The sequence below is a fragment of the Humulus lupulus genome, chromosome 4 (assembly GCF_963169125.1).
Source record: "Humulus lupulus chromosome 4, drHumLupu1.1, whole genome shotgun sequence".
Classification (NCBI taxonomy): Eukaryota; Viridiplantae; Streptophyta; class Magnoliopsida; order Rosales; family Cannabaceae; genus Humulus; species Humulus lupulus.
In genome coordinates, this window is record NC_084796.1 from 5,729,631 (window position 1) to 5,739,614 (window position 9,984).

At 37.7% G+C, this 9,984-nt stretch overlaps 1 protein-coding gene across 1 annotated transcript; it reads left to right on the forward strand.

Moving 5' to 3' along the window:
- The first annotated feature begins 5,359 nt into the window (after positions 1 to 5,359).
- Positions 5,360 to 6,244, forward strand: LOC133831805 (uncharacterized). Its single transcript, XM_062262216.1, has 2 exons — positions 5,360 to 5,968; positions 6,155 to 6,244. Exons 1-2 carry the CDS (start codon positions 5,360 to 5,362, stop codon positions 6,242 to 6,244), a joined length of 699 nt encoding a protein of 232 aa, XP_062118200.1.
- The last annotated feature ends 3,740 nt before the right edge of the window (positions 6,245 to 9,984 follow it).

The window sequence follows — 9,984 nt, forward strand, 5'->3', positions numbered from 1 at the left end:
CAAAAATCCACAGTTACAAAGATAATGCTATAAATACTATAATACTACTATCTATCTTAGCTAAGTAAAGTTCTTGGACTCTACAATCAGCTTCCTTCTCTTGCTTCAGCTCTTCATTCTCGCTAATTAGTCCATCGTTCTCGCGAGCTAATCCCTCGTTCTCACGAGTCTGTCTGTCTAGCCGATCAGTCAAGGACTTGTTGGCTTGGGTTAGCTGATCATTCCCATCAGCCAACCCCTTGAGAGACTCCTTTTGCTCAGTTACAGTCTTCTCCGCCTGTTCCAGCTTGGATTGAAGAGTGTCCGTTTTCGCTTGAGCCTCCACGAGTTGATCATTTAGGACCTTGATCAACTCCTTGTAGTCAACTGATCGCTGCTGGGCATGACAGAAGGTCATGAGCGTCTGCATGAAAAACAAAAAGTTACTACAAAGCATTAACGTAAGTAACAGTCTATCCTGTGGTAGAGCACTTACATTTGTCAGCTAAGCAATCCCTCTCTCTAAGACAACATCAACACTAAGTCGAGGAAAAGATTCAAAGCCTTGAATCGTTGAAGCATCATGGAGGGTCTGATCAGCTGCCCCCCTGAGTTTGGTGTTAGCAGCTCGGAGTGCCTCGCTCGGGCCGGACGGGCCTGGGGGAGTTAGGCTCGCTGATGGAGGAAGTGAGGAAGGGGTCAACTGCGGGATCGTAACTGACCCCTCAGGTTGTCTCCCCTGGCTTGGTGGCACTACCCTCAGGACCTTCCTTGGGGGGGTGAGACCACTTCCTTCACCAGACTTCCTCTTTGGAGCAGGAGGAACGATGCAGTGCCTGAACATCTCTGGGTCTGCAAAAGAGGAAAACATGAGATTCGTTAGAATATATATATATATAATAAAATGTAGATAAGTATATTACTACTACAATTTTATTAGTCCCGAATCACCAAGTTATTAAAAACATATTCCTATGACTACTAGACCTGAGTTGAGAATCTGATCGATGAAGTCATCCTCGTCGTCCGAAGATGAGCTAAGTTCTCTCTCAATCTGGATGGCCTTTCCTTTCCCGGACCGAGCGGGAATAGCAGATCTATGCTGAGGCTCAGACTGAGGCTCCCTAATGACAAGGTCGCCAGGTCTATGAGAAAGCGGAGATGGCCCAGGAGAAAACTGGTCAGTCACTACCTCCGTGCCCGCATTGGACTGATCAGTCGTGTTGTTCTCCCCAGTGGTACTTTCCACCGTCATATTTTGGTTACACGGTATCAGGCCCACCATCTGAAGGTAATCTACAGTGACCAAATTTTTCACGTCTTTCTCCTCGGTACTCATGTTAGCCATCGCCTCCGCTCGATTGAACATCCCTTGAGTAGGCAAGGGTTGCTGGAACGGACCCGCATGTGTAAAAGCCAAGTTGTTGGCCTTGATGTCTGATGTGAGGAAATATTCTCTGTAATATTTCCCGAGGTTCGACTTGTGTGCGATACCACTAAGGTATTTAATCCCCTTTTGCCTGTGATAGAGGTGAAAGAAGCCCGTGTTCTTGTGGCTGGGGTTAGTCCTGAAGTCGAACAAATAGTGTACCTCATGAGGAGTGGGATCGTCCCAACCTTGCAGAAAGTAGAGAATATACAGTGCGGACAGTGCCTGGACCCCATTCGGTGCGATCTGGAATGGGGAGACGTTCAAATAATCCGCTATAGACCGGAAATAGGAGTGTAGTGGGAGTGCGCTCCTGCCTGGATATGGTGCCTGGACCAGGCGCAGTATGCTCCGCCGGGCCTATTGGCTCTCTGATGAGGGCCCGGGCATGTCACGTTCACCCCACTCAAACCCAAAGCTTGGATGTGTTTGTGGAACGTCCCGGGATTGAGTTTTGAAGGCTGGGCAGTGAACCAGGAAGGTGCTTCTTCTCTCCCCTTCCGTGGCTTTTGAATGGCCAAGTGCTGGACCTCGGTGGCAAACTCCTGAGAGGGTGATCTTGAAGAAGTTGCAGTGCGGGCCTCACTGCGTTCCACCACCTTTTGCACCGCTCTGCGGACAACTTGTGGATCTTGGTCTTGGGGGAGTCTATTAGATTTCTTCACCCTCATCGTCGACTGTGCAGCTTGCTGAAGAAACTGTTCCTCGTGGAGGAAATACAGGGCTGAACGGGGAAGGATCCGCTTGAAGCGACGAAGGCGATCCTCGGGAGTACGACTGGTGGAAGATTTTGATGAGGAATCGATGTTTTGAGGAGTCTCGATTGACTACGGGATAGATGTATCAGAGTCCGTATGGTTGTCACCTCCCCTATAGTCAAAGTGATTCATCTACAAAAGTAAATAAAAAATGGGGAGGTGAGTAACCATACAGATAAAATTCAACAAGAACAAAATTTATTTTTATACTTAGAAAAATTTATCTAAGTGGTAAAAATGTTGCATGCGTGGAAAAAAAATAATTTTAGTGCTTGAAAGTGCCTAAAAATGTTTCAAATTTCCTAAATGTTCTAAGTGCATATGGCATGGAGTATACCATGATTGGCCTTAAAATTGTGCCTAGTGCCAAGGAAGGCTTGTGCATCCGATCAGGTGCCTAGGCATCCAAAGAAGAGCATCCGACGAGGCGCGTACGAGGGCTAGGGGTGTGTCCGGTCGGACACCATAGGCCCGAGGAGAAGCGTGCCCCATCCGTGTGCATCCAAGCAAGCCATCCGAGGAGAGGCGTCCGAGGAGGAGGATCGGGAGGTTGCGTGCCTTGTGTCCGAGAAGAAGCGTGAACATGGTCCGAGCGGACCATGCTTGGAACGATGCCAGGCTGAGCGTGTCCGGTCGGACACCCCGCATCCGAGTCGAATGCGCCCGAGGAGCCAGCGCCAACAACCCGAGGACTCCGATCGGACATCAAGTGTCCGAGGAGTTGGGTTCCACACGGTCCGAGGAGATGGGTTCCACACGGTCCGAGGAGTGCACATGTGGTCCGATCGGACCACATGTTTGCCCAGAAAAAAAAATTGACAATAGCCGATCGGCCTTACCCCCAAATCTCACTAAAAAACCCTTATTTTCCTTGAGCCGAAAATGAAGGCTTAAACTCCCTAACATAAACATGATATCTCATCCAAACACACAAACAAAAGATCAAAATAGAAAAATTGAAAAGTTTTCCATACTCTTGAAACCATCTATACCCTCAAAAACCCCAAAACCCATAATCATGGTTTATACTAAATTGACCTATTTTTCTTGAAATTCTTATGAAATTGAAGATAATGTTGGGTTACCCATAGCACAAACATCATCAAAGTAGCCACCCAACACATTATATCTATAAGATTCATGAACAAGTTCAAGGAAAAACTCCCAATAAGGTTTCGGCCATAGCATGTTATTTCATGAAATTTTTGAAGAAAATAACAACAATATGAGAGCATGAAGGAGGAGACTTACCCAACTTTGGAGAACCCTTGATTTGCTTGGAGATTGCTTGAAGAAATGAAGAGCTTCCCCTTGAAGTCCCTTGAAGATTCGGCCAAAGGAAGGAGAAGACAAGAAATTTCGGCCAAGAGAGAAAAAAGAAGAAGAAGGGTTTTAAAATTTGTTTTTCTTGTGTAAGGGAGAATGTGAGAGGGTAAGGATTATTTAAAGGAAAAAAGTGGGAGTTACCACTTATTTTTGGACCCTTGGCATTCCGGGGCTATTTTTTCTCCCCACGATCATAGTTTGTAAGTTGTGGTCTGCTGCATGGCGGGAAGATGAACAGTTATTTTTTATAATGCCGTCAACTGTGGAGAAAAAAGTTTATTATGTGAAGTATCATATAATAAACTTGGGGGGCAAATGTTATCCCCAAAATTTGAAAATGATGATGTGGCAATAGAAATGACAAGTGGCAAGGAATGGTTGGGTGATCTGGCTTAGAAGTAGCCCAGTACATCAATGAAGAGTTTTGACTGCTTGAGAGGTGTCATGTCCGACCGGGTAAGTTACGTCCGACCGGGTAAGTTACATCCGACCAGGAGTGACTTTGCTGTCCAGCACTGGCATGTCCGAGCCAAGTGCACCCGAGGAGCTCAACACCAACACCCTTGTATGTCTGGTCGAACATCTAGTGTCCGAGTAGTCTTGCGTCCGAGGAGCCAAGATGTGCCTAGCATCCGAGCGGTGTGTCTAGTGCCTACGGTGTACGGGTCCAAGCAGCTGCGTCCAAGTAGATGGCCCTTGCCCGAGGAGATGCGTGCCTTATGTCCGCAAAGAGGCGTGGGTTGGTCCGAGCGGACCATGATTGGCATGGTACCAGGTTGAGCGTGTCCGGTCGGACACCTTAGGCCCGAGGAGATGCATGGTCAGCCGCATGCATCCAGGTAGGCGTGTACTTGGGCTAGGGGTGTGTCCGGTCGGACACCATGTGTCCGGTCGGACACCATGTGTCCGGTCGGACACCATGTGTCCGAGGAGAGACAAAGGCCTGGTCCGTATGCATATGTCCAGCATGCATGTGTCCGACCAGCACTTGCATATGTCCAGCATGCATGTGTCCGACCAGCACTTGCATATGTCCAACATGCATGTGTCCGACCAGCACTTGCATGAATAGTCAGTAGGGGTATGGCCGACCAGAAGATGATATTCATCAACCAAGTAGAACAGACTACGTCAAATTCCCAGAAACGACTTCAACAAGAATCGGTCTGGGCATACGCGGGAATCTCTCATACTTCACACAAATTGGGGGTTCTGTTGCATTTTGAATATCTTTTGTAATTTAAATATAATACGAATAATAAAATATCCCGATCCTAGGGGATATCAATGTATGATCCTAAGCCTATAACTACATGGCTGATGGGATCAAAAAAGGACTTTTTGGCAATTTGAAGTTTTGGTCTGAGTTTTCTAGAGAGAGAAAGTGCTGTTTCTTGAGAGAGAACTCTTTTGTATTCTGAGAATTTACACTGAAGAAACTCAATTGGCGCAGGTTCATCTGATCTTGAGTGTAGATAAAATAATCAAATCTCTAAGTGGATTAGGTTATTACCAACATATTGGGGCTGAACCACTATAAAAATTGTGTGTTATTTATTTTCTTTATTAAACCGTCTGTGTCGTTTGAATTCTCTTGAAGGTTTGTCGTTTTTGACGTTCTCACGTCGTTGGCCAAAAATGCGGTCAACACTATGTATTTAAAAATTTTATCATGTCTAAATTTAATTATTTTTTGTTCAAATTTTATAGTACTTTTTTATATAATTAATTTTTTTTTCAATTTTATTTTTCTGTGCAGTATTTAAGTGAAGATAAATTACTTTTTGTGCATTCTAATATTCGAGCTCAATGCTATTAGAGTGATATTGGGTGCATTCAAAGTTTTCTTAGTAATGAAGAAGTACAAATGTTGAAACAATATTGCCTTGGGTTTATTTTGGATTTGGATGCATTGCTTGAACCATCCCATATGATCATGCATGCTCTTCTTCTTCATGAGGATGGTAGCTCTAATGGAAATGAGCTGCATCTAAATTTTGGAGGTAACAAAACCAAATTTGGCATTGAAGAGTTCGGTATTATAACAAATTTAAATTATAATGAAATGCATGCTGATATGGGTGTTAGCAATGATAATAATAGATTACTTGTTAAATACTTCTCTAGAAAATCATCAATATCAAGAAATGAGTTGAAAGATTTCATTAAATCTAGAAGAATTGATATTGATGCTGAAGATGTCATTAAGTTAGTAAAAGTATATATTGTTAAAAATATATTAGGGAGTAAAAGAGGTGATGGGTTGGTAGACACTTTTGTTATGAGTTTAGTTGATGATGAAGAAAAGTTTGAGGCATATCCTTGGGGTCGCCGATCTTTTAACGAAACTATAAAATACCTCACAAGCGCCCTAGATTCATCGAAGACAGGATATGAGCTATGTGGCTTCCCTATAGCCTTCCAAGTTTGGGGTTTTGAGGTTATTCCTTTGTTGGCCTCATCATTTGCCATTCACGTTAGTTAAAAAATCCCTAGAATTTTGAATTGAAAGATAGGGAAGAAGAATTGCGACTTATAGATAATTTTGAAAATAGTTTTCAGAAAATCAAAGGTAAAAATTTATTTTTATCTCTTAATTTTGTTATCTTACTCTCTTATTTAGAATTGTTGTATTAATATTTTTATTTTTTTTTATGTATAGGTTTATGTTCCTTTAACATTTACTAATGATGAAAAAATGCATTCCATCATTGGAAGATTGATATTGTTCAATCGTCAGATAATTTTTTAAAATTTGAAGAGACACAAAACATAACATGATAGAATGAATTTCTTTCATCATTAGTAAAAGTTAAAAGAACATAAACCTATACATAAAACAAAATAAAAATATTAATACAACAATTCTAAATAAGAGGGCACGATAAAAAAATTAAAAGATAAAAACAAATTTTTACCTTTAATCTTCTGAAAAAAAAAATCAAAATTATCTTTAAGTGACAATTCTTCTTCCCTAACTTCCAATTCAAATTCTAGAGGATTTTTTAACTAACGTGAATGACAAACAATGATGCCAACAAAGGAATAACTTTAAATCCCTAAACTTAGAAGGCAATAGGGAAGCCACGGAACTCATATCCTGTCTTTGATGAATCTAAAATGCTTGTGAGGTATTTTATTGTTTCATTAAAAGACCAGCGACCCCAAGGATATGCCTAAAACTTTTCTTCATCAACAACTAAATTCAAAACAAAGTTATCAACCAACCTATCACCTCTTTTACTTCCTATTATGTTTTCAACAATGTATACTTTGACTAACTTAATGGCATCTTCAGCATCAATATTAATTCTTCTAGAGTTAATGAAATCTTTCAACTCATTTCTTGAAATTGATGATTTTACAGAAAAGTATTTAACAAGTAATCTACTGTTATCATTGTTAACACCCACATCAGAATGAATTTCATAACAATTTAAACTTGTTATAATAACAAACTCTTCAATGCCAAACTTTGTTCTGTTACCTCCAAAATTTAGATGCAACTCATTTCCATTAAAGCTACCGTCCTCATGAAGAAGAAGAGCATGCATGATCATATGTGACGGTTCAAGCGATCATCCAAATCCAAAATAAACCCAACACAACATTGTTTCAACATTTGAAGTTCTTCATTACTAAGAAAACTTTGTATGCACCCAATATCACTCCAATAACATTGAGCTCAAATATTAAAATAGACAAAAACTAATTTATCTTCACTTAAATTCCGCACAGAAAAATAAAATTAAAAAAATTAATTATATAAAAAAGTAATATAAAATTTGAACAAAAAATAATTGAATTTAGACATGATAAAACTTTTATATACATAGAAAAGCATAAAAATTACTTACTTGAAACATATCTTTTGTTTTTATATTAACAATTGGTAATGACTTCTTATCTTTCTTAATGGAAGATTTGGGAGACATCTGAAATGGTAATAAACAATTAATCACAAAAGAAAATTAACAATAATCATAAAAATGTATCTAACATTACTGATTAAATAATGCTCAATTGAAACAACTGTCTTGAAACATAAACAGTAATAGAAACTTGTTAATAGAAAAATATCAAAATTAAACTACATGCACAAGTATTCATAGAAGCACATACAATGACTTGAACTACCCGATTATTCTTTATTTTGCATAATAAAACTACTTGTATACTAAGAAACAAGACATCAATCTAAAAAATGAAATATTTTTATATTTTAAACAAAAATTATATAATGATTTTGCAAATTGGATTTTGGAATCGTTAGTATAAGTTGGAAAACGAGGGAATTGCGCCGTGGCACAACAAATATAGCGCTGCAGCGCTCAGGAGACAGTAACATATGTGCTTCGGGTGCGCTGCGGCTCTCAGAACACAGGTGCATATCTGCTTCGGGCGCGCTGCGGCGCTCAGGAGATAACAACATATCTGTTGCAGGTGCGCTGCAGCACTACATGAATAGTGCCGCAACAATCAGGAGGCATCTACAAAATTGTTGAATCGATATCTGTTTTGCAAGCTAAAATAATAAAATTTAAGCTATCTAAGACTTGGGGTTTAAGTGTGATTTTGGATCAAATTTGATGCTAATTAAGCCTTGAGGTTCAAATTTTAAGCATTTAAGGCTCATGGTTTAAAGTTTAAGTTTAGTAATTTAAATTTAAAGCCTTGTGATTTAAATTTGTAAAGATTTTGGTTTACATTTTTTTTTAAATTATAGTTTAAAGATACTTGTTTTATAATTTAAGTCGAGGGGTTTAAAATCTCTTTCTCTTGGGCTAATATGAAAGTTGTATGTGGACGGATCATCCAACTAAAATAGTGCCGGAGTAAGACTAATCTTGGTATCACCCGAGGGGCACATGATTCACAATGCCCTAAGATTTGGGTTTGACGCCTCGAACAATGAGGTTGAATATGAGGCCCTCGTAGCTGGATTCTGAGTTTCTTGAGAGCTTAAAATTTAAACCACAACCTTTTAAAAGTTAAACATCAAGGCTTAAAATCTAAATCACAATTCTTCAAAATGTAAACTACAAAGCTTAAAATGTAAGTCACTTGGCTAAAAATCTAAAACCCGACTCTTAAACTTTAAAGCATAAGGTTTAAAATCTAAATCAAAACTCTTTAAAATTTATACCACAAGGCTTAAAATTTAAACCATTAATCTTTAAAACTTAAATCGCAAGACTTAAAATTTAAACAATGACTCTTTAAAATTTAAACCATATGGCTTAAAATTTAAACCACTAGGGTTAAAATATAAACCACGTCTCTTTAAACTATAAATTTAAATTATATAGCAAAATCTTTAAAATCGAAACAAAAATTCTTTAAAATTTAAACCACAAGATTTAAAATTTAAACCACTACGCTTAAAATCTAAACCACGTCTCTTTAAACTATAAAGCATAATGTTTAAAATCTAAACCAAAATAATTTAAAATTAAACACAAGACTTAAAATTTACACCACTAAGCTTAAAATCTAAACCACGTCTCTTTAAACTATAAATTTAAGCTATGAAGCATAATATAATATCATAGTTTTTATCTTTTATTTGGAATTCACTACATGGAAAGCCTTGTTAGTGGATCATTTATATAATAGTATGAGAATATAACACTTTACTCAAACCTAAGAGCAACAGAGGAATTTAACCCTTTGCTAAAAATATTTGATGAATCATTCATTAATGAGAATGCCATCAATGCAATCAAGTCCATATTTGGCATTTTCAATAAGAAATAAGAAAATTGGGTTCTTTTTTCATTTTTATTCATGGATGGACTTTGAGTTGTTATTGTGTTCGGCATATATATATGTGTAAACTTATGTAAAGCTAACAAAAGCGCTTAGGGTTTTGGTTTCGGGGAATCAATTTATTTTTAATTTGTTGATATAGTTTTACTTTTTGAACAAATATTGTGTAGTTCTGAAAAAAAAAATTCTTTCATTATTTCAAAATTTTCATCATCATATTACTCATTAGCAAAAGTGTTTTATGTAATTTTATTTGTCAAGACAATGTGCATCTTGTTTTCTCTTTTTTGTTTCAATGATTAAATGAGAATTATATTAAGAAATTCCAGATGTTACAATATGATAAATATAACATATATAGGAATATATACATGTAGAACAATACATATCAATGATGGAACTATTGTAGTTTATATTTTTCTATTATACTTCTTAATGTGAGTGTTGATTTTCATAAATTATCATTCTACTAATCCAATAAATAATTAATGTATTATCAAAAATCAATTTGGAAGTCATATTAATATGTTTTTATGTTCAATATTATGAACAAAAATGGTAAATACATAGTCATCTATTGCAACTAACTAGATTTATGTATTAAATCTTGGAACTCTGGTTTGATTCGTGCATTGTAAAATTAAGAAGCATGTTGTTTCTCATCACTGGTGTGTTGCATTATTCATTACTGATTGTTCAAGCTAATCTAGTGTTGTACCTAAC

Coding starts and splice junctions, on each gene's coding strand:
- LOC133831805 (XM_062262216.1), top strand. CDS start 5,360: ATGTTGAAACAATATTGCCTTGGGTTTATTTTGGATTTGGATGCATTG. Junction 5,969..6,154: donor CCTCATCATTTGCCATTCAC/GTTAGTTAAAAA, acceptor TTTTATGTATAG/GTTTATGTTCCTTTAACATT.